Source organism: Motacilla alba, chromosome 3 (genome assembly GCF_015832195.1).
Source record: "Motacilla alba alba isolate MOTALB_02 chromosome 3, Motacilla_alba_V1.0_pri, whole genome shotgun sequence".
Lineage (NCBI taxonomy): Eukaryota > Metazoa > Chordata > Aves > Passeriformes > Motacillidae > Motacilla > Motacilla alba.
In genome coordinates this window covers 76,549,395-76,575,671 of record NC_052018.1, presented here as the reverse complement: position 1 = coordinate 76,575,671, position 26,277 = coordinate 76,549,395, and the positions used below count along the sequence as shown (strand labels likewise).

At 36.1% G+C, this 26,277-nt stretch overlaps 1 protein-coding gene across 1 annotated transcript in view; it reads right to left on the bottom strand.

Annotated features, from left to right (window-relative positions):
- The window catches only part of PRKN (parkin RBR E3 ubiquitin protein ligase), a 682,953-nt gene that overhangs the window by 442,282 nt on the left and 214,394 nt on the right, over window positions 1–26,277 (bottom strand). Inside the window, exons 3-4 of the mRNA XM_038130606.1 lie at window positions 25,777–26,017; window positions 4,852–4,970 (exon numbers count right to left, since the gene is read on the bottom strand). Coding sequence (XP_037986534.1) covers window positions 4,852–4,970; window positions 25,777–26,017 — 360 coding nt within the window. The remainder of the gene's footprint in view (window positions 1–4,851; window positions 4,971–25,776; window positions 26,018–26,277) is intronic.

Below are 26,277 nucleotides of genomic sequence, written 5' to 3'. Positions count from 1 at the left end.
TCCAGAAAAAAAATGTGACCTCAAATGAGCAGTGGTGAGAGGTTATGCACTGCGAAGTGGAGTTTTACAATGATATATTAAAAAAAAAAAAAAACCAACAAAAAAAACCAGAGATAAAAGGTAAACTGCCTTTTTATTTTATATTATTGTAAAATCTCTACTAAATTTATATTAATCAAAAAGAAAATACCTTATTAAAGTAGCTTAAATGGAGCTAGGAAAAAAGAACTCAAAGGAAATTGCTGTGTTACAGATCTTTCTCTTCCTAGGAAATATGAAAGTATCAAATTCCAAACACTGTACTACCATCTATTAGGAAGACAACTAACATCATTTATGACCTGGTATTTATCAGTCACTGAAAGGCACTCTTGTGCCAAACTGTGATTTACCACACAGCCTCTGCTGACAAACCACCCAAATCACAAGTCTTTCATGGTTCCAGAGAAACAAAATTCAGCAAATGTCCATTTCTTTGTTAGGTTTAAGATGAAAAAAATAGATGTAAGCAACATCCTCAATTTGAAACAATAGAAGAGCAGTTTTCTGGCAGAGACAGTTTAACAAAACCTGTGACATCAGGAGGCTCCTCTGGAGCACAGAGGGCAGGGACAGCAATGGGACAGTACACACTGGATGTGCTCTAAGTATCAGAAACTAAATCTCATCTCAGCTGTTGGGAGTTAGATCTGAATATAACTCCTCATGTCTCAAAAGATCTGACATAATGATGTGAACACTTGCAAAGTATAGAGGGGCTGTGACAAACTCCTTTGGTGCTTGTGCTGGATGATATGCTGAAAACTCAATATTAATTAGCAAGGACACAAGAAGAAGAAGAAGAATGACCAAGTAGTGATGAGTCTCCACACTAGAAATGGCCTCACCATAGCACCTGTGCCTGAATAGGGAGCCCCAAAGTCTATTTGTCACACTTCAATCCAGACTCTTACTCTGGTTGAATTCTGAATTACGACAGATACCAAACCAAAGGTTCCTGTCTTTTTTTACCAGGAGTCACAGAGAGTCAGACAGATTGGACAAGTGTGGGTTTGTGTATAGCTGCATGCATATCAGTTCTCAGAATCTAGCCTTCCATTCACAGATATATGTTTTCCTTTCCACTAGAGAACTAACACTGTGAATATTAACACTGTTACAGCTCCAAAAGAAGGACTGCAAATGTGACTGCTCTAATCAGACTTTTTTGTGGGGGTTTTTGTTTGTTTGTTTATTTTGAGTTTTCTGTTTCTTTGTTGTTTGGTTTGTTGTTGGGTTTTTTGGTTTTGTTTTTTTTTTTTGTTTTTGTTTTTTTTGTTATTGGTTTTTTCTTTTTGTTTGTGGTGTTTTTTGTTTTTTATGTTTGTTTGTTTGTTTTTGTTTTCTGGAAAGAGGAATATCCCAATTTTCTGAATGATGGACACTAAAGTTTTCAAGCTATATGAAAAAACTTCCTGGTAGGCCTGTAGGTGACCTACACAAGACTCCCACACACCAGTCTTTGCAGATATCTTTTGTGCTTGATTAATTAGAAAAACTTGGGCGATGCGATATTTTTACAGTGACTTTTTCTTATCATTAAATTAACCTGCAGACATCTCCCATAAAGAATTAGGTAATGAAATTTTTTGTAACACGCCAGGTAAGTACCAACTGTAAAATGACAAATGTAATATTCAGATGGTGTACGCGGTAAAAATAAAAAACAGTGGTTTGTTTAATTTCATATAAATATTGTATCATAAATCTAATCTGAGCATCATATATTAAAATAATGCTATGCAAATAGCCATGACTGCTAAGTATGGTTTTAGAATAAGACTACTTAATGGAATAAGTAATATTTTAAATGTCAGCCCACACACCATGAAAAAAGAAAGCTCAATTTAATTAGGCTGGTCATTTGTATCTTAGGTAGTCAAAGGATTAGCTTGTAGAGTAAGTGAAGGCTGCACAAAGCTTTGTGCAGGTTTTACACAGGTATTCACTTTCATCTCAATAAAAGATTTAGTGTAACAAATGTTGGCTTACAGAGTGCTTTGGTGCTTATGGCACAAAAGAGCTTCTGTGCTTCTGAGCACAAAAGAAACTTGCTGTGTTGCCATGTAAAGGTCATGCACAGTTTTCCAAGACTGAGGGGGGTGGGGGGGAAAAGGGATCTAAAAAAAGAAGTGGCTTTGCTGACAGATCTGTAGCATAGTGGTACAGACAAGTTTTTTTAATAGTTTGTTTATGTCAACTTTATTTTGACTAATCTCTCTATAAAACAAGAATAACTGTAGCACCAGTAGAGAGAATATCTTTTGGTAATCACTGGTACAGCCCTATGGGATTGGAGAGGAAAGACAGAGGGTTTGGGGTAATATACAACTTGAACTTTTTTTAGCCTTTTGAGCTTACTTTGCCTACTGTAGACTGCAATGCATCGAAGAAAGCAGGGCTAATACAGCCCACTTGCTGTGAGAGACACACTTTTGCCTGGCCTTAACACAGAGTGGTCTCTATACAGTAGGAAATAAGTCTTCGTACATATTAGAAGCCACTCCAACTGGAATTGTTTTATGTCTCCTTGTAAAGTGGAACAGGAAAGGTGAGGCAGGCGTATGCAAAATCTGCACCTACTCTTTATAACCACAGGACTGAGGTAGATGCTGTGTGTTGATAAAACAAACTGACTAGCATAGCACATTCATGACATTAGGAGTGCCCATATTGCAGACACTGCACTTTGGAAGCCCATAGGACTGCCAGCCCAAACTGCAGGAACAGCATGCTCACTGTTTCTAAATACTGTGCTCTGCTTCAATTCAAGAGGAAAATAATGATAACAGATTTTCTCTGTTTTGGGGAGAAAGTAACAAGAATCTCAAGTGCAAATTATTTTCACAGCCAGGCGTTATTTGAAAACTAAAACAGAATAAAATTATCATTTTAAACTTTCCAGAAGATACCTCTCTTTCCTCTTCTGTACTTTTATGCTGAAGTATCTTATCAAATCTTCTAAAAGATGAGATTTTTTGAATCAACCTTGAAAATTGGAACAGCTTCCACTACAAGTTTCCAGCCACTTTCTTTTCATATGTACTGTAAAATATGCTAATAGAAAGAAGAAGCAGCTGTAATCTGCTCATTCAATTGAATTTTTCAGCCTGCATATATTTATTGTGTCATTGAACCTGTATTTGCCAAAAGAATGCAGGCCCACGTACACGCCAGGCAACCAGAAGTTATTTATAGGTGTACACTACTGAAACTTCTTATAATAGCATTTCCACCATGGAGTTATGAGGAATTCCTGGGAGACAATATAGGATCGATGTTTTTTGGGGTTTTTTTTAAGTCCCCAAAACCAAGAATATTGTGGATTCTGTAAAAGCTGAAAAGTTTGGAAATGTATTTAAGTTTATTTAATACAAGGAATACAACGATCCCAAATCAAACAGCACAGATGTGAAAGTCATCATTTCCAAAAGTGGACATGCTGAAGGAAGCTGCTGAGTCTAGCAAAGGACTCATGTTGTGTGATGTCAATGGAATATATAAGATTCAGACTCATTTAGTGACAAAAGCAATGCCTTTCAGCAGCACTGACTTAATGTATACAAGCTGAATACAATATTGTCTGTGTTTATATCCATTGGAAATGTACAGTAATGGTGTCTTCTCTTCTGTCTTGATTTATATATGATTCAAGCCTATGCTAATCACGAATATTTGAATACAAATTTTGAGAGAAAAAGAATCCCCCTAGATGTGTTCATCTGGAACACCACAAAATGCAACACTTTGAAGCCTCTGAAATAAGACAGAGATAGTTGGTTAATTCAGAAACAGCACACAAAGCTTGGAGGGCATTGTAGTTGTGGCTTTTTGAATTAGATGTGTAAGTCTAATAAGTATGGTATGGTTTATTCTTCTTAAGGAGAATATAAAACCTAGGGTTTTAATTGCTATTTTTTGCAGTGCTATTACATGTACAGACATTGAAGCACTGTGCTACATTGAGAACACAAAGCTGAAACTTTAAACCACAGCAAAAGACAAATTTAAACACTTGAACATGGGCTGAATATGAAAGTTCTTTATAACCAAGCTATACCATGGTATGGCTCAGTCTTCTTGAAGACCTAAGCCTCTCCCATAACAAACCTGGTTGACTAACACTGATTTAGGAGAGAGGAAGAACTCTCATTCAACATTAACACAACCAGTGAAATTCAGCAGCACTCAGACAAAAGAAAAAACCCTTCAAAACTTTACACAACTGCACATTCAACTCACTCCCCAACACTCTCTCATTTTAGGGTGCAAACCAAGCTTGAGAGATTTCTTACTAGTTTTCTGTCCAAGAACAATAATTTTTTCTTGACTTTACCCATTGAAACAGGGCTGGAAGGATTAATATTCTCAACTACACATCTGTTCAAAAACTTCTGGCCTCAGCCCTTAATGGTCACAACCTAGATCTGAATTCAGGGGTTTCTGCGTCCTTAACAACAGTTCCAAGCTTTGAATAAACATCCGTCATCCCCTCTTTTGAGCACATATGTAGTTGTACAGATTGTGCAGACAATCAGGTTAATCACTAGTCCTTTAAATCAAGAGCTAAGTGTGTCTTTCCAAGGACTGGAGCCCTAGTCTGCACCATGTTCCTCATATATGCTCCAAATAATAGAGACAAGTGAGTGAAATTTTCAACATCCTTTGAACTACTCTTCTCAGTTATAAATGGAAAGAAAAAAAAAAGAGTAAGACTACATATATACACAGCCATATGTATGCAAATAGAAAAGACTAAACATGTCATCTCCATATACCCCAAAACCTTGAAACAAATCCAAAAAAACTTACCCTTGCCAACGTCAGGGTTCCTTGTTTACATACACTGCAGCGGACCCTCAGTTTTCCAGGCTTCACAGCTTGGCAGAAATTTTTGCAAAAAACATAAAAACTGTTGTAACTTGCTGCACCTGTCAAGAGGAAAAACAAACAAACAGAAAACAACCACTTTTAGACTGAAAATCAGCAGCAAACTGTCATGAAAGATTTCTGTTTGACTCTATAAGTGATAAAATAATTTTGATTTCTGAGGACAGTTTTGCCATCATCTTTTCTTGCCTGGTCTAGTTCCTAACACCTTCCAGTAACTCCTGCTTCTTGATCAATAAGTGCAGGTGAACTACACTCTAACTCCTTGAAAATGCGTCCAGAGTTTACCACTGATCAGCACCAAGTGAAATCTTTGGCAAGTGATGTATGAAATTAATTACCCCAACCCTCCATAATTTGCATCTCACTTTTACTCTAAAATTGTCTAGCTGCAATTTTTATGAGGTCAAATTGCTTGAAAATTTCTTTAGATGAAGTTTAAAAGATGCGTTTGACTGATATCACAACAAGAAAACAATTTAGCAAATTTACTTCTATTCATGGAAGACTGGAAGCCATTTCTTTATTCTTGCTGGCAGCCTTATAACCTCGCAAAGTTTGCAAACTGCTGCCAAGATATTAGGCCAAGTAAATTTTCAAGGAAAATGAAATGAAATGCATTCTGTTCTGTGAAACTATGGAACAGAATGTGATATGCAGAGAATTGTGAAAGCCCAGGGCAATGCTAATTAATTTGATTTCACAGGCAATGCTGATAACTTTTTGAGTGAAGCACTTTTTAGAGTAGCTATGGATATTCCTTACAAAATGTTGGAAAATCCCTGGCATGGTTTTAATATAGACTGGACATCTCCAAGGTCAGAGACTCAAAGTTATCATCAGAAGTTGAAATGAGACCAGAATAAAGTTTCAAACAAAAATTTCTCAATATCAAGAGGAGATTTGACCCTTCAACAGTGGTGAACTTCAGAATCAGTAGCAATCACAATCACTTAGATATGAAAAGTTTTTTCACTGTCTTTCTTCCTGTTCTCTTATTTCTCCCTACATTCATCAGAAATATATGTTTTATGAACACGTGAACCCTAGCACATTACTACAGTAAATATGACCTGGAATAATATTTTTAAACATGGCTGACTTCCTTTATTTTTACACGCCCTTCACACAGTAAAGGGTCAGACCCTGTGTTCTGCCAGTGCAAAATGTCAATCAATTACATTTTATACCTATTCATGGCTGTCCTAATTTAAATGTGCTTGTATATAATATAAATGTAACTCAAATGTCAGTTTCCAAAAGTCAACCTCAGAAAACTCTGTCATACAAAAAAATCTTTTTTTTCTAAGAAAAAGTATGTAGCTGTCTACAAAGAAGATGTGCTGTTACTGTTGAAAAAAAAATTTTAACACATTTTCAATTTTTCAGAAACATTACTTACATAAGAGTATATCTGTGATGTATCCCAAACTAATTTTAGTCAACTGATCTATCAAGTGTTTTCACTATGCTTCCTTAGAAAGTATTAACTACCAGGGCAGGACATAAAGTATTACAGAATTTAAATGGAATTCAGTTTTTGTGGAAAATGACACACATCCATATATTCACACTTACCCATCTATTACCTACTTTTCATTTGAACAACTCAAAAGGCTGGGAATACACTTCTTAAATCAGTCTAAAACACAGTTCTGGTATGGGGGGATAGAATAGAGATAGTTTAGAAAGTAATCTTACCCCTAAAGGAGTTGTAGCTGGGCCAATAATAAAAAATGAGGAGAAGGCCTAACTTCAACAGGCCACAGCTGTAATTAATAAGAACAATAGGAGCCATAAAAGAGTGGGTTGGCTTGTTAAGAGAACATGCCCCAAAGTAGGAGGGGAACTGGAGTCAGTTGGTTACCTGGTGAGAGAGAAAGGAAGGGCTCGGAGGAGCTGCTCACCAGAAAACTCCGAATAAGTATGAAACTTTTGTAAGAAAGAGATGATAGTATAAATTTCCTGTTACATGTATGCATATATAACCGCATTCTGGAAGGACAAAAGGCTTATGATGAGCTATTTAATATATAATTCAATATTGTGAAACTTAATATGACAAAGTTTTGGACATCTGGATATCCATTCATTCATACTTTGCTGGAGGCTCTGATTACTGGAACTGAGAGTACGTCTGGATTAGACTCGATTTGAGCTAAAACCCACATCAAAAATCTAAACTATGGTATTGCACATGAGAAGGAGGACACTTGCAAGTGACTTGATTTTACTTTTGGCAGTTTCTCCATGCAGGATCAGCAGATCAATCAATAAGAGTAAAGGGCAGTGCCTTTAGCACAATTCAAAGGGGATGCTCCATGACTTAAGAAAGCAGGAATGCTATTGCTAGTAGAGATCCACAATAAACAAGATTACTTCAGTCACTTATTCCTGACTTGGTCTCAACAGCAGGAAATGAGACCAGAGCCTGATATCTTTTCTGTTATCACCAGTCCTCTCCCATTGCTCCAGGTTCCTGTGTGGGCTGTCTAATGGGACTACTGAAACTGTTGCTTCTATTGACATTCATCTTGAGTAATTCTGTGGTGCCAGTGCTCACTGTCCTAGTTCATTCCTACACTCCAAACTGATTCCTGGTGTGACTCTAACAGAATCCTTCCAGTTAAACAGAACCATCTTATTGAGTACATGAGCCCTTATGGCATAAAAAGAATTTGTTAATTGGCTGATGCCTTTCCTGATCCAGTCCTACATTCCCTGCTGTCTTGTGTCCCTGTCTCACATTTTTTTGCCAAGGATTAAAATTTATTTCAAGGATTAAAACACTTGAGGCAGGAAGCATGCTCTCTGTCTGCTTTGTGTTCTAAGCTCATTCCATCTGGACTGAAAGATAAAATTATTTTATTGATAATAGTCTGCAAAATATTCACAGGATAGTATGGCATAAATCAGCATGACTGAATACTGCAGTAAAAAATAGTAGTCATAGGAGAGGCCTAAAATGAGACATATTGCTGATTTACTATAGAGGATAAATCTTACGCATTAGCTTGATATTTGCTCTGTGCAAAAATAGACTACATTAGCTCAATATTCATTTTTCTTACCACTTTCAATTTTGTTTTCAGTTTTCATGAATATAAAAAGTCCCCCCAAACACATTCCCTGCGCACACATTTGAAACACAAGAAACAAATTTATAATATAATGGGTTGGAGCAGTTAAGCAGCACAGATATATTCAGAGACACAGAATAACTTTAGAAATATCTGCTATAGCAAGGAAGCTGGAAAGGCACAATGTGACAAGAGGAATGCACTGATTTTAGAAGGAATGTGTTAAGTGGAGATTTTCAGCAACACGTTCACCATTTTATGCCGATGTGCAGATCATATTCTCACAAAGTGCAGTTACATCATAAGTTGCAGGTCCTGAGCGGCATCAGCAGGCAAAACAATGACTTAATTAAAAATGCAAATGCTGCAAGTGTGGTTACAGTACAACACTGATGGCCAGCATTAAGCTCTTTACTGACTATATTACCATGGCCCTTGGCTGAGACTGCATCCCCTTGGACCCCTTTTCAAAGAGAAACTGAAAGACACAGGAACAAGGAAATCTGTCTTATGCACCAGCTCTGACACATCAATATTAATAAAAAATGTAATTATGGCACAGTGCCAGTAATCACTAAAATTGCTGCAGAACCAACCACGTAAGTAAATGTATGAGGCACGCACCTTTTGGGTGTACAACTTTAATGAGAATTGAGAAAATAATCTCTGTTTTGCAGTTTTCCCTTCCAAATATCATATAAAGCCACTTATTACATGCTAGTTTTAGGAAAATGCTTAATGGTTGTCTCTATGGAGTTAATTTAATTAAGTTGCCTTTAGTGGCCAAAAAAAAAAAAAAAGTTAGGATGATATGAATACAAGAGGCCTCTCATTTATTATCTGTGTCAGGACCTGTCCTCTCACCCCAATGAGACACACACACTCTCTATTTTACCTCTTCAAAGCTAATATCACATCACAAATAAAAGTCTTTAAACAGTTTTCTCCCTTTAGTATTTTATATAAAAAGAAGTAGTTTTCTCTGATGTGTATCCCAGCGTTTTTATAATGTCTCCCCATTTAGGTTTTTAAGCTCCTTAGGACCTGAATTACTTCCTCATTTCTGTGTTGTTAATGATGACCATGCAGCGGGAGCTTTGTACAGGTTAGTGATAGCACAGACCAATTATTTTGATATGCATGACTAGTTAATGAGAAAACATTAGTCATAATGACTATAGACTTGATCCTGAAATCTCTAATCAGTCAAAACACCCATTATCATCTCTATGACTGTTTAAGTAAATAAAATCTCAATAGGGATATTAGCAGCAAACCTACTGAACTGCATTTTCATATAGATTGTACTGATTACTGAGTCTTTCCTATAATCACCTGTTTAAAACAGGACACAGCTACAGGAAATCTTTCAACAGATTGAAAACTACATAAAGTTAGCATTGTTTCAGACTCCATTATATTTACATTTAGACTAGCTGTAATTTGTAAAATGTAGACTGACTGTCAGAGACCTCAGACTATTTTAGCAATTTGCACCCACATAATGAAAAATACACAGTTAGAAGAGAAAGAAAAGAAGTATTCTTCCAACTGTGTTCACTGTAAGGACTTTGTTTGATTCAACACAGTAGGAGGAAAAACGTCTCAAATACAAACTCAGAAGGCTCAAACTAGTGAAAATTTCTACATAAAGCTAAGTTTAAAATAGAAAAAAAAAGTGTAGGTTGCATTTCTGTATCCAAAGAAAGATAAATTACTTATGAGACCTCATTCACTTTGCAAAAATACAATTGGTATGTTCTGTCTTTAAACTTTTGTCTTTTAATCACTTTTCTTTGTCTGCAAAGACTTCACAGAGCACATAGCTTTCCTCCCCAGACCCATGTATGTGGATGCACACATTTACAAAGTTTTCTACCTGTTCTATATTATACCTATTCTTTATGATGCCTGTCTAATTTAGAACATGAAAATGGTATTTATTTAACAGCAAGATTTATCTAAACCGGTTGTGATGTATTCTAGTGAGAAAAATTGACTTTTATGGTTTGAGTCAATTCATCCTAAAGTAGATATAAAAACATACAAACATGTCAGATAAATTATGCCTAAAAGGGTCTGCTTCTCTCTCTTGTAGGGATTTAGAACCACAAGGTGTGCTAGAAATATCTACTTTGAAAACCTCTAAAATTAGGGAAGATGAAACCCACATGGTGATGCCATGCAAAAGAATTCATGACTAAGAGCTAAAGAATTCTGCAGCGTGGATACCAATATGAAATAGAATAAATCAGGAAAAAAACCTCAATAAACCAACCACAACTCCTTCTTGATACTCAAACAGAACTTGCAGCATGTCTATGGATCTCAGGTAATTAATGTATATGGAATACAGAGTTATTCAGAAAAAAAAAGAAATGGACTTGTCACTGTTCCAAGGACTAAAAATTTCAGAGGAGTTGAAATTTGGCTGAAGAGGGTCTAATGCCTAAGAGGTGGAGTGTCAGAAGTTACTTAACAAAGACAGTGGGGCATACTTATCTTTTTAATGCCTCTTCAATGAAAAATTTTGTGTGAGAAAAAACAATCAGGAGACATCAATGAATTTAAAAAATGCAAAAAGCACAGCATTTGATCTATCCTAAATTACAGGAATTCAGGACATTAGTATATTAGGCTTTCTCTTCCAATCATTATCAAGACAGAATCATCTGCTTCACTATTCTGAGCCCCAGTATCATTTACCTCCACTTTCTTTTATATTTCACCCAAATCCCTCATTATCTTTTTACCCATCTAACTTCAGTAATTACCTTTTCCATGTCTCATTCCCTTTCTTGACCTCTATATAAGGTCACGTTTCTCTTACCTTTCACAATATTTCTTCCTCTCCTTCAGCTTGCTCTCTGATTTTCAGACAAAGGAGCAAAATTCAACATTATTGCTCATATTACCAATAAGGAGTGAAGGATTCAAAAAGAGGAAAAAATAAATAACTACCAAAAACCAATTGTGATGGCTCTGCCAGATAGCAAAACATGGACTAAAAGTTTAAGCCTAAGCACGTGAAGGGAAGATGCTTCAGAAGTCTGTGTGGGTTGCACAGATCATACAATGTAGGCTTCAGTATGGAAGCAGACCCAGTTGATCACAGATTCAGCAAATAAACTTAGAAATGTTTGAAAATTAAACCAGGTGTCACCAAGAAAGTCCATAAGGACAAGGCTGGTCCCATGTCAGGCCAGAAAAACAAGAATATACAAGATACACATCCAGACACAGCACACTTGAAAACATAGCCCAGTGATGCAACAAAGGAAAGGACCTGAGCTAAAATGTAACTCCTGGGCCAGTGGGCTCACTGAGGATGTGTGAGGTGAAAACCTCTGTCAAGGCTTCCAGCAGCTCTTTCTCACACAGCTCTTTTAATAAAAGTAAGACCCAAGGTTACTTCACAACTGGCCTTTGACACAACTAGCTAAACACCCATGGAGGGATGGAGGTTGAAGAAGTCAAAATAATGGCTATTCCTCTGACTTGCTTCTCTGTATTAGCTCCCTAATTGCTTCTCATGTCCCAAAAACCCCAGCTCTACTCAACTACAATTACAACTCAATTAATTACAGCTATGAAAGGCGGGAATCCAGCATCAACATTCTTGCTGTTAGCTTTGTTACAGTCTGTCACCCCAATACATGATATTATGGAAAAGTTTGTTTTTCGGAGCACCTAAGGAACACATGATGAGGTAGCAAGGCTTATATGGAAGGTAATTGATTTATTCAAGGTACTAAAACTTTGTCCTTGGAAGTGGTTAAGGCCTTCTTGGATGGGGCTTTGACCAAAGTGGTCTGGTGAAAGGTATCACTGCTCATGGAAGAGCATTGCAACTAGATTGTTTCGAAGTATCTTTCCAACGCAAGTAATTCTTTGATTCTATGATTTGAAAAAATCCTTCTCAGAAGTTTTTGAATATAAATTATATTGTTACTGAATGAAATGCTGTAGCTTGTCCCAGCTAAGTGGTAACAGACAGACACAGCCCCTCTCTGCTCCGCTGGTTTCCCAGCTGCCAGCGAGGGCACGGCGCAAAAACAGAAGCAGCAGTCACGGATCCTGGGGTACTGTTATTTGATGTTACCATTCTCCTTGGCTTCTCCAGGACCCCGAACTTGAGGCAGACAAGAACTTATATACCAGGGGAGGGTACAGAAGAGGTCACAGGAGAGGATACAGAATTCAACAAATCAGGAGAACTAGAGTTAACAAACAAGGCGGGCATCCAAATCTCCACCAATGAACAATCCCAAGGGAAAAGGACAGTTTCAGTGAACTAATGAAGTTTAGAGAAATACTAAACTGATAGAGAAGTTTCTCAAGAAGGTGGCTTTTAGGAAGGAAATGGCATTTCCTGCCAGGAGGAGTAAAGGAAGTTCTGGGAAAAGGGCAGAGACCAAAGGGCAGCACAAGGAGATTACAAATCCAACAATAATCATATTAATAAAACACATCACAACGAAATGCAAAATTTTCTTGTGTTCAATACATAGTTAAAATACAGGAAATAAAGTTCAGGAATAAATGATCAGTTTACAAGTACAGTCCCAAAAATTTTGTTCCAGGACTTGAGTATTCACCATCAGAAAAACAGAAATGAACAGTGAAGAGACAAAGTTTGCTAGTGATATGATTTTTTTCAGGGTAGTAAAAATTAAGGCCAACCAGAAGAAACACATTGAAAACTGCAGGATGCTGCGTGACGGTAAAATGAAAAATTAAATTCTTTGTAGATAAATGTCAGGTGATATACATAGGAAAAATAATTTTACCCAAACAGTGATCGTTTTGACCAGTTATTATCACACAAAAACAGGAACTTGGGGCTATAATAGCTAGTTGTATGAAAATGTCAGCTCAATGCTCAGTAGCAATCAAAAAAGTAAATTGAGTGCTAGGAATTATTAAGAGAGGAATCGAGTAGGAAATCCAACCAAACAAAAAAATCCACCTCAGAAAACAATGCTGTACAAAATCTGTAAAAATCCATTATGTGCTCCATTTTCAGTAGCATGTGCAATTCTATCTTTGCTTTGCATTCATAAATTCAACAGATACATCTTTCACAGGACTGTCCATTAATACACTAAATAACTTGGTAGTGGTTTTATTCTGACATTTCAGTGTGTCACAAAACATTGCACAATAACAGCTTACCACAGAAACTGTCTTTTCAAATGACCCATGATACTTTTTTTCATCCTCAATGCCCTGCATATCAGGCTCCACACTCTGAAGGTCCCATAGAGCTAGAATTTTAATGACAATATACTTCTCTTAGAAACGAAAGAGAGATGGAAAATGGCTCAGGGAAGATGTATCTATAACTTAGTTGATACAATGTTTTTCAATGAAGACAGAAAATACCACGACCAGCACTTTTAAAATCGAACTATTTAGTTTCTTAAATGTGCTATTTAATGACATAAGAAACTTCTTATTTCAGTAAAAGTAATATTTTGAGTAAGTTCCTTAGTTGGTTTTACAAGTGTAAAGACATATATTGGCAATCATTCCCTTAAAGGCTTGTCTAGAAAAATGGAAAAGATTGAGTGAAAATGGCACTTTACCATGCTCTCTTATCTCAACATAATTGCATGGTCATTGCTTCACTTTTATATAATGCAATACCAGAACTATACTGTAAAGAATAGGAATGATTTTAAGAATAAGGTCAGCTTAGAATTTCACATACTCTGTTAGGGCATACTCTAAACTGGAATGTTGGATATGCAGCAACACTCTTTTGCATTTAGAAGACAGTTTTTGAAAATACAAACCTAAGTCAAGAGGTTTCTTCATCTCTTTAAACCATTGACCAAAGGGGTTTGGGAAGAAGGGATACAGTTTTTACAGGCTATTAAAACCAGCCTATGTATTTAAGCAATGGGCAGTAAACACCAGGTTTTTTAAGCAGTTCAGCTGTGACACATGCTAAGAGCTAACTTCCTTCTGTAGAGGAAGAAAAACACAGAATGAAGTATTTCAGAAAAGAAGGAAAGACAGACAAAGGGAAAGACAAACAAAGGGAAAGACAGAGTGCACTCCAAGCTCAGAGCTTAAACCTTAAAGCACCTCTAGCTCCATATTAACTAACAGAATTCCCCATCCACAGATATTAGCTGAAAGACAGCAAGATTCATTGCATTAAAGTTAAATGTGCAGAAAATGGAGTCAAAGTAATCCTCACTGACATGTTTACATGTACAGTCTGCTGAGCATCTACGTCTGTTATTTGATAAGAAGCATGGAAATAATAGTCTCAGACTTTGAAACAGTGATACCAACTAATCTTATCCTTGCAACTCTAACAGATGCCTCAACACATCTAAAAATTTCTCACAGAGAGGTGATGGTACCTGTGGTCTAGTTATACCCTTTGCGACGCCAAGATGCGTAATTCTACACAGGAAAGCTTTGAGCTTCAGCTCATGACCTTTTCCCACTTCCCTTTGGAGAGACCCTTTGGGGTGGCTGCAGCCAGATAAACCTGTTGGTTTGATCATCTTCATAAACAACAGAAAACACACTTTATTATCCAGAAGGAATCAAATGGCTTATCTATCAGAATGAATTAAGCTAATGTTGATGTTTCTAAGTAGATTTGTGCCACTTTAACTCTTAATTACCCCTTTTTTCCTTTAATGAAAATACCCCTTTTTCGTTTAAATCCATCATCCTATGATGAAGTGAAAATGCAGTAATTTTTAGGCCCTGTGAGCTTTCTCAGTAAGAGATATTATCAATATACCTATGGTTCATTTACCAACATGTTCTTTGTTTCATCAGTTATTATATGTGTTTTTTATACTATATGTACAGTGTCGTCAAATGTGACATCAGTATGAAATGGTCACTGTGTTTTAGAGACTAGACTGCATAGCAATTCTCTGCTGGATTAATTTAAACCAAGTCCTGCTCTCATTCTTCAACCTGTCAGTTTAGGAAACCACCCTCTGCCCCACATTAGCATTCCTACCACATGACCTGTAGAGCCTCCACTCCTCACCACCCTATCTATGAACAGCACAGAGCTCTAGTAGCTGCTTGTTGCCCTACTCCCAATTAGTGTGACACCAAACCAGAGGCTGCCAGCTGAACTCTCAGTTATTCCCTGGGGTGTCACGCCAATCAATTAAACAAATTGATTTTGTACAATGGTTTTGTTGAAGTTAAACAGAAATGCTTAAAGACTATTCTGTACATTCAACTTGAGATATACTTCACACCTCTTAATCTCTACAAAAGCCTGTTCCCCTCCTGCCATCTCACATAAACCTAAGAAAGCTGGTTTGTTGTTTTTCTTTCTGTACAATAGTTTTCACAGTTTGACCAAGTTATGTGTTGGAGGGGTTCTCCTTTCTAGTGTTGAATTCCCAACTCACACTATAAAATAGAAGCCATTCCTGCAAATTCTAAAGAGAAAAGATTTCATCCCAATGCCTCCCTACCTCCTTCATTAGTAAGCATTTGATCTCTAGCTGATTCTCTTGAAGAATTATGATAATCTAGAAAACAATTTAGGTATCATATCTACATCTCCAGTACCTCATGCAGATTCCTGTTCTACCACATATCTGTGCCAGAGCCTTGCACTTCTGCCCTACTTATAGTATATTTATAAGCCATTTAGCCAGAGAAGGAGACTTCAGAGGGGACTACAGGAGAATAGGGATAGCAAAATGAAATATGAAAGAGACTGTGCAGAAAAGAGAATGTTAGATGTTTTTAGATATGGCAATGTTTCATGAAGATGTTTTATTTATCTACATATTACTGGTCAAACACAGATCTTTGTGCCTGGATAGCAGATATAAAATGTATTTGTTCACATTTTCACTACTAGATTTAGTGTACCTGAAAAATTTCTATTACAGATTTGGAAGAAAATGTTGAGGACTGGTAACATTTCTGTTTAAACGGATTTTTTGCATTTCTATCCTACATACTTCGCAATGGTTAGAGTTATAAAGAAGACAGGGCTCAAGATGAGTCAAATATTAGCTCAACTACAGCCCTTGTAATGTTCCCTCATTACGTTTTTAACAAGTTAAAAATTACTGCGAACAATGCTGTGGGGTTTAGAAACCAGGATGTATAGCTATCTATCACATTTTGGGTGTCAAAAGGGATTAAAATGCAATATCCATAATTACTAATCTGCATAAAATCAGGAATTTTGATCTTTCACAGCTGAAGATAGTGGAGATTTTGCTATGTATTTAATTTTTATTAGAATACACAACATTCTTTTGAAGAGAACTAAAATTTGCTCTGGAAAAGTCCCTGATAATGTTAAAAATTATTTTTACCTGGCCATATCTCCAGCACAGAGATGTGCATTTAAAACATTACTGGTGTTTGGTTTAGCTACTCCCAAAAAAATTAGTGGAGGCTAAATATTAAGGAAGAGTTGCAGTAGTAAAAAATTCAGTTGCCAAGTGATATACCTTTAAATTAGAAACCAACTGTTGCCAGTTAGAGTTTCTTTCCAGTAATATATGCTGAATATTTATTCTGTGACAAAGAGCAAACTGTGGTGAACAAAAGGAGGAGCTGTGTTTCATGCTACTTTAGTTGCTCAAGGGAATTTTTGATCTTTTTCACAATTTTGGTTAAACCACCTTCATAGCAAAAAAAAAAAACCACAAAAAGATAATGTCAGCCAGCACTGAAAACCAGAAGCTTATAATAAAAACAGGGGCTTATAATAAAATCCCTGACAAGTTGTGCAGTTGCAGGAAGCTGAACATCAATGAGAACAGTATATGATGAACAGGCTCAACTTGGAGCACAATGTCCTTCTGTTCCCTCACCCTGCACCCAAAGACCCCATCTCCACACCCATATGTTCCTTTTTCTCTGTTCCTGTCTTTTGACAAGTAAATATCAAGACCCACAGAACTGACTGTTGCACCAGCAGGGCATCATGGAAGCTTGGAAAGCAACTGATGGTGCTTAGTAAACATGGTGGCTTTTAAGGACACCCCTCACACACACAAAAAAAAACCAACCAAAAACCACCAAATCAAAGCCAGAGAATCTGTCTTCCCCTGCCAAGTACAATGACCTTTTTTTTTTTTCACAGAAGTTCAAATTTAGTCCCACTGAAATTATTTGTATTTATAAGGAGAAAGCAGGGTGTGTTTTGCAAAGCTATTTTTACCTTCTACTATCAACAGAATTTCTTAATGTCTTCCATGTAATCACTTTCTGTAGACCAAGCCTTTTTAATAGATCTGTTCTCCCAATGTCCTTGATGTGTGCACAGAACTCCGAATGCCATTAATGAATGTTGAGCACATGACTTGAGCACAGACCAACTCCTTTCATTTCCAGTCCTAAGGGCTTGTAACAGAAACCATGTAGTGGATGGTGAGGCACTGGAACAAGCCGCCCAGAAACACTGTGGATGCCCCGACCTTGGCAGGATGGATGGGGCTTTGAGCAACCTGGTCTAGTGAAAGGTGCCCATGGCAAAGGGGTTGGAGCTACATGACCTTTAAGATCCATCCTAACTCATTCTATGATTTTGTGATTTTTACTTGTGCCTTATAATTGGACTCTTCCTGTCAAAAAAAATCACCCTAAAACTCTATTTTCAATATTTTTATACATAAGGGATGTTTCCTAAGTGTTAATTTCCTATTTTTCCTAGTAGCATCATTAATAAATTAATGCCAGCAATTATTCTGGAAAACATACAATACATAGTTTTATCAGTACAGAACATTTTCCACCTACAAATGTCACCTCTAGCTGGGTGTAAAGATGCAAGTGATGCACTTGCAAAAGAAAGTCCATCCATGTTGTCCCTCATAACCAACCAAAATACACTCTAAGAACACAACTCTCTTCCACCTCACCCCTTGACACTGGGGAGTCAGCAAATGCCACTGTTCAATTAACATGGAAGTGCCTTTAAAAACAAGAAAGTAATTAGACGCGTTCATGAGAGACAATTATGTCATGTAAAGTAAGCATTCCCGAAAGAGCTTTAGCCTCTATTAGAAAAGAGCATTTTTTCCATTTTTCCTCTCAAATTAATTTCACAGACATGCGAGGTGTGATGGGAAAATGGCACCATTCTCATCAGCCTTAAAAGCATATGATATGAATGAGGTCTCCAGCATGGCACTGGCTGCAATAAATTATCAAGTGTGCGTTCTGTTTTCTGAAATGGGCTCACTTTATCATTTTATTGAAAAGGTTCCATTATGCTAATGTCTTATAAAATCACTTTCTGCTGTTGCTAGAAGGTGAAGAGGGGATATCAATTTTTATATATAGAATTTGGAAGCATTGCTGCAGTGAATTGTCAAGGGTTAATAACCCTAAAAGAAGATAAAATATACATATGAGCAAACTTCCAAGGACTTTTTAATGACAAATTTTCATAACCCTACTGGAAGTAGAATAGTTTTCGTAAGCTTAACTCTCTTAAAAGAAATGTTGAAAGAATAAGAAATAGTTAATTTCTGGGCTGAAAACTCTCCTTCTCTTCTCATATCAAGCCTTGAATTGACACTGGAGACTGTTTTTTTCCAATGAAGATCAGAATAGAAAATACCATTACCAATCTTGTCAACTTGCCCAGATAACAAACATGAATGATAATCAGACAGAGGTACATGGGTGATTATTTGAAAAGGGGAATACTCCTTCTCTAAATAAAACTTTCTGTAATATGAACATATTTTCTTTTGAATTATTGTATACAAAATGGGAAAGTATTAAAATGAGAGGACTAGATTTAGATAGGCAATATATTTGATCTCACATAATAGCAATTCAGTGGTTTTGTGGTTTGTATCCAAAAAACTTCTTTTTTTTGTTATGCATCAAAAAAAGAGTACTGTTTGAGAAACATTATCCTATTTTTAACAGGAAGCATTTTCCTAGGGGAAAATGAGTATGTTCCTCTGAACATACTCATAGAGCATAATCCAAGAAAGTACAGCATCAAGAGGGATAATTTAATGTATACTGACACTAACAAGCTGCCCAGGGGAAGGAGTTGAGTCACCATTCCTGGAGTTATTTAAAGTTCAGATGTGGCACTTAGGAACATAATTCAGTGGTGGACTTGGTAGTGATGTGTTAACCTTTGGACTCAATGACCTTAAGGTCTCTTCCAACCTAAACAATTCCATGACTCAAAGACTGCAATATATTTCAACAGTCAAAAACAAGTTAAGCTAGAGCACTCTAACCATCATTTCATTGGATAATCAATAAAAATCCTTTTGGATTGTGCAGCTTCAAACATGGATCACAGTTCAATAACTTCTGTCACACAACAATTACCAAACAGCTTGGGAACTTTAAATTTTTGAAAAATTCTCATTCAATACATAGGAAATATTTACTGCTATTGAGTTAAAATTAAATCTCATGTCTCTTTACACTATGAAAATGATATTGCCATACTCTTCTGTTAATACACATGGATTTTTAGACCTGAGATGCACACACTTAAAAGATGGTTATTTCTGAAAAACATGTTCTAACACTATGACAATCTAGTCAGGCACAATGTGTAAACATTTTGCATCAAGTATGTGAGCAAAGTGACTACCAAATCAACAAAGAGTTGTGTAGTTGCACACATCTTTGTCTTAGGAGGCATGCACATCACAAAAGCTTGTAAAACAGAACAGAAGAGAACAGAACAGAACAAAACAAAACAAAATATTGGGCCAGCGTCAAACCATGACAATGAGGGACTGCAAATGGGTAGAACATCTCCCAGGAATGGAACACCCATGAAAGGAAGCCGGCAAAACAAAAAAACACTGGAAGCAGTGAAGAGCACAATGGAGATTCAGGACTGGGACAAGAAGTATAAAACTATCAAATAAGAAAGGAAAAATGGAGAGGAAGGAAGATAAGTGCTTTAGTTCTAGTTTCTCTTTTAAGAGAGCTCTCAGTCCCAATGAACTCAACTTTTGTGACTACAACACGGGACTGCAATGAACATGGCATCAGGTTATGGCATTGTACATTGACAGCAAATTTAAGATAAAAGGCCTAACAGTGAAAGTCTAACAGTTTAATGTATGTAATGAATGCACAGTGATAGCAATTAACAATGTGCCAGATCTAACCACTACCACACAGAGAGCTGCCAATGAAGGAATTTTGTAAAAATTTGTTTTGAACTTTCAAACTGAATTCTGTATACAGTAAACTTACAGTATGTAATGAAGACAAATGCAGCCTTGCTTCCCAGAAATTATTTGTTAAAATCATGACTAGTGTATTATTTCTGAGTTGGTATTTTGTTCTGCATTTCTTAAAAAGGTAAATTAATACCTTCCCTTTTCTGGGTGTAGATTGATCCTCAAATTAGTATTGCATTTAATATTTTAAAATTTGTAAAAAAATATATTATAAAAATCTGAATCAAATATAGGCTAAATCACAATGAGCTGGTTGATGCATTTTCATTTAAATTAAAAGTAGTTTAATCCTAATACAAAAGTAAACTCTCAAGGCACCAAATCCAAAAATAAATACTAACCTAACTTGTTACTTGAATATGTCTACTGAAAGAATATATTGGTTGCATATTAAGTAATTTACAACTTTTTCTTGTCCATCAAGATGACTCTTATTCAAATGGATGTCTGTAAAAGAGGACTCTCATAAGAATCATGTAACTACCAGGAAATGCTGTAGTAATATTTCAAGAAATTGAAGAAAGGTCAGTATAAGCACTCTGGAAATTTGTTTTTAAAACAAAATGTTGATAACTCTAGGAAATAAGGCCTAATTACTAAATGTAAATTGTGTAGAATAATGATTTTCCTTATTCAAACTTCTGATTTACAAGACCATGGACCTAAGGTATATTTAATTAATTAATTAATGTTATAGCTAAGCCACAAATGACTTGTATGCATGTCAAAGGGAAAAAAAAAATCTTTATACTGATTAGTTTCCTTTGAAAGAAATGCAGGTAAATGACACGAGAAATTTTAGGATTCCTTCTTTATTTCTTTTAAGGGAATAGTATATTCTTAGATATTTGGATTTGTAACATAGAAAAGCAATATTAGGTCAAAGCTTCATGTTTCTGAGTGACAATAAAAAAATGTTCTTTCCATGCTGGAAGCCATTCTGAATGGATGAGCACTCACGTTTTGTTGAAATTCTCGAAAAGGGATAAGAAATAGCTGCAGTAGTTCTCAGTTTGGTACTGGGCAGTGGTGCTCAGCCTAGCACCACAGGCAAATGGGGAGGTAGATGTACACCATAATCCTGCCCAACCTGGATCGTATTTGAGATTATAAGGTCTATACAACTGTGAAATAATTTTACAGTACTTCAGGAGTTTAGACTACTCATTTACTTCAAACAGATCTGACACAAAAATTCTTATCCTTTTAGACTTTTTGAGTGAAAGAATTATAATAAAGTGTAATATCAATTACAGGGCACAAGAATTTTTAACACATGGTCATCAGAATACTATTGAAAAACTACTTTTAAATGTCATCAATTTAAATGGTTAAATTTATATGGGTTTTTTTATTCACCAGGGCTTACCTCAGAAGTATGAACAGATCTGACTAGCCACACCCTAAATTGTGGCTTCTCCTTCTAAGTGTTTTTTACTGTCTCTTTCGTGGAATCAGACTCTTACATGGAATGGGCACCAGTTCATCACTTCAAGCATCACTAACAATACTGAGGTTTTGGCAATGACAGTTTCATCTGCCTTAACTGATACTTGTATTATTGGGAAAGACAAGACGTTTAAACATATATTAAGTTTTGGTAAGGCATTTCCTAACTATACAGAAAACAATCAATCCCTCTTTTTGCTATAATTTACAGCTTGGCACACGTAAGTCAGTATATACACCAGTACTTTATGAACTCTTCTGTGAACAGAAGAAGATGCAAAGATAAGGAAACAGAGGTGCCTTGCATGCAGGCATTTGTAAAAGTCTACCAAAAGAACAACAGGATTTTTATTTGGAACTAACCCAATGAGCATTTATTCAAAAGTTGAAAATAAAAAGCCCTAAGTAATGATGACTGTATCTGCTTGATTCAGATGAAATAATAAACCAGCTGATAATGGATTAACCTGGAAATTACATAAGTAACAACATTCATGTCAGCTTACAGAAAACATATTCTGTTGAACTAGCTCTATTTTTTTCATATTATTTCAAATTTTCTTGACATCAGTCATACATTTAAAAAGGGGAGGGAATGGGATTCTGCAGCCTAACTTCGTGCCTAGCACCATCCATACTACTTCTAGGTTGAAGTCCTATCTTCATGTTTCAGAAAAAACGTTCCACATTTTTTTAAATGGACAAATGTGGAGAATTATTGTAAGCTAGGAGAGCTTGCATTGCTGGTTGATTTCCTGTCAAGTTAAAATCCATGTATGGTATTCATATTTGCTGGCTTGCACTTTCTAGACAATGAGAGCTAAAATCCTAAAAGAGCTGGTAAAATCTAATATTCCCAAATTACCAAACTTCCACTCCACGGATGCCAAAACAAATATAAACCAATCATGACGTGCACTTTCATAGGATTCTCATGACACTTCTGAACCTTCTAACAGTTTAGTCATCAAAACAGCGAGTTTTACTGGTTTTAGTTATGCAGGTGTCAAAAGCAGAGAAAAAACATTTTCTCCAATCCACTTTGTTTTCTGTTTATATTTACAAATATTCTATTGGCTTTCTTGAATCTGAAATCATGATGCATTCTCATATTTAGCAGATGAGTCATACAAACCCTTATGTTTTACAGATTCATTGTTTTTCAGGTAGAAATCAGAGAATCATAGCATTGTTAAGATTAGAAAAGACCTCTAAGGTCATCGAGTCCAACCATCTTATACATGTACCTGCTGATATGCAACCATTATGGAACATAGTTACATTTATTTATATTGTGTTTATTAAAGCACTTTGTCCCAGATACTGGACAGATACAAATTAGAAGGGGGTGAAGTAAAATAAAAGTCCTGCGCTGAGATTTTTTTACACGTCCACTAGAAATCATTCAAAGTTTTCAGAGCAAAGAAACAACAACAAAACAAACAAACAAACAAAAAAACCCAAGAACAAAACCAACAAAAACTGAGAAGAAAAGGCATTTCTATTACTTTTGTCTGCAAAGACAGGAAACCTGGAATTCTTTGATGAAGAGATTACTTGGATCCATTTTCATATTTTTTCCTACTTGTTAATGATTTTCAAACTTCTGAATTTCTCATAGAGAAACACACTGTAGTCTAAAAAACACAGTGCAAATAAGATGCATCTCCAGACCAGTCAGGAGCTGGTTTCATTACTCACACAAGAGTGGGGATGATCTGGGAGGAGGATGTCCTGTTACATGCTTCTGCAAGGAGCAAATGATACCCTTGGTGGGGACACGCTGCCAGGCCATAAGAGTTTTTGTTTCATCAAGTGCAGCAGTTCATACTACCTAAGCATATTGGTTATGTAATAGCAGTACAGCATAACAAGAGTTGCCTCTCTCCTGGTTTGTCTGGTGAAATTTTCACCTGTAAGCATTCACATAAATACTTCAAAAATACTATTTTAGCAGTCAAATGCTGCAAAAGCTTCTGGGAGAAGCTTTTGTGATGTGAAAATTACCACAAACCTTTTTCCTCAGAATGCAAAGGAGGGCAAATAAAATCAGGGCAGGAACATGGGGTCAGCATAACAAATAAAAATAACTTAGTCTTCAGAAAGATTTACAGTCTCAGTGTTTACTGCTGTAATTATGGAGTAGCTGTGTAGCACATCAGACTAAACAATATTAATTTAATCAATTAATTAAATGTTTGCCTCTAAATTTTATGTTTAAATTTGTCATGGACACATGGAACAATAAAGATTATACTTCATTCACCTAAGTTGCTGCTGTAGACTAATCACCACAACCATTCATGTCCTAGTACAACAGCTTGGTAATAATTGGTATAATTTCAGATATCAGTGATGGAGCCTACTTTCTTAAGCCACTCATTCCCACTACTTTTAGTAATTTCATTTATATTTATGCCAAAGGAAATCCTTGCTACACAGCAAAGTTTACTGCAAAACTGATCTTTGGAATATTTTTTTTAAGTGACTACAAATTAATTCACCCTAAATCCATAAGGAAAAATATAGTTCCCCATATTGAACAAAGGGATGGAGCTGAACAGACAAAAGGACAAATTTTAATAGTGAGAATCAAAAAAAGGAAAGAAGTTTACAGGCCTTTAAAAAGAACTTATTATTAACATCCTTCCACAAAGAACTATCAGTCATTAGAGTGGGTCTTTTTTTTTTCTCTTATGAGAAAAAGCCTTTATAATTTAATCATAGATAAAACTAGCCCACGTATTTTATCAATACATTTTGTCCTTATGCATTCTGCCTTGAAAATATTTGCTGCAGTAGAAGACACTTATCAGTTTATGCTTAGCTTCACAGAGTTTGTAGTCTGTGGACAAACATGTCACATGACACATTTTGAAAGTCCTTGCACGTGTATAAACTATTCTGTAAAGTCAAGCACAGCTATTAAATTCCTCTACATATGCACAATAATGAAAAAATAAATATGTGGTGATGTTTAAAAGCTCACACTTTTGCCTTTCATCTGAGAGTAAACCCAGGCTGAAGGCCTGTCCCTAGTTTACCAGATTTAAATCAGCATGCACCCCTCTTATCTCATTACTCATTCAGTCTGGGAGATGTGGATCATTAAGCTCGGTACTAATTTGCTCCTTAACCGCACTCATTCATCATTAGTTGGCAGTGAGAGGTTGACCAAGTCAGTTGTGGAATACTTCTGTGACCCTCCCATGGATTGTATATTTTCTGCATGAGCTACTTAATACATTCTTTAGAAGTTATTTTAACAGTTTTAGTAGCCATTTTGTTAAGCAAGTTGATTTCTGTGGCCAGGTTAGTCACAGAGGTATCTCTTTCATATTCACAATTTATCTTCTGTACTCTGGATATATATGTTTGCTATTACCTTCTGTACTGTGCAAAAAGGGTATTTGTGTACTGTTCTTTATAAAAAGACATCTCTGATGGACTATTATGATAGATCACAACAGTATCTGGTATTGCACATGTATCTTCACTGGGGCAACACAGTGTCAGTAAGATTATTCTGCAGTAACTAGTGCCTCACATTATTTTTCACAATGAAGATATTCTCAGTAACCATTTGGTGGATGAAGAACTAAAAAAGTCCATAGTATGAATCATCACCACCATGTGTTGTGCCAGCAAAGCCTTAATAAATCTTAAATAGATTGTAAATATTTTTTATAAATGTATGGCTATGAAAGCATCCCACCAGACTGGGAATTAAGCACATTTGCAAGGCATAAGCTGCCCAACATTCCAGTTAAGGAAACTTCTATAATGGAAATTTTACAGAGAATATATTTTGCCTTCTCACAGACCTCTGGGGGTTTTGCAGTCTTATAATCATTTATAAAAATATGAGCATAATACATGTTAGATACAGCAGCAACACAAGAAATCACTAATTTTATCCACAAAGCAAAATTAATTTTCTAGAAGACACATCAGATGCTTCCTGTCTTAATATTGTTGTATTTTTTGTTTAATAAATAAAATAAACTATATATTTTGGGTTTTTTTTCCCCATAGTATGGAACTAGAACTCTTCACCCTAAGAAAGAAAAAGACACATTTATAAATGTGTATTGAAATGTACTAAGTCACTGAAATACCTGATTTTTCAGCAGGAAGTGAAACACTGTTTTTTCCGGGATCCAGAATAACTGCTAACCCTGCAGAGACTGATGGGAGGATGCTGGTACCGAGATCTATGCGAGTTAAACTCTCAGGTTCTCTTTTCAAGGCTTTTAGAACACCTCCAACACAGCTATCTTCTGTCTTCTCCTTGTTCTGACTGTTGTTCCGTGGACTCTGAACAATATGAACAATGCTCTGCTGGGCCAGGTCACAGTTCTGCAACACAAAACCAAAGTAGTGATAAATAATTAATTGTCACATAATGGACAAAATCCCTCTTTCTCTGATTTGTTATTTGGTAAATGGTCTCCAAACCATTTTGTGAAGAATTTCAGTGTGCAGTAATGGAGCCTAAAGCAAAGTGACAAGTGTAAATTGCTGGAATTAGGATTACTTGCATTGCCAAAAGGGTCACAACACTTACAAGTGCTAAACATTTAACAAAGAAATAGTGGACCAGAGCCAACAGCTCTAAA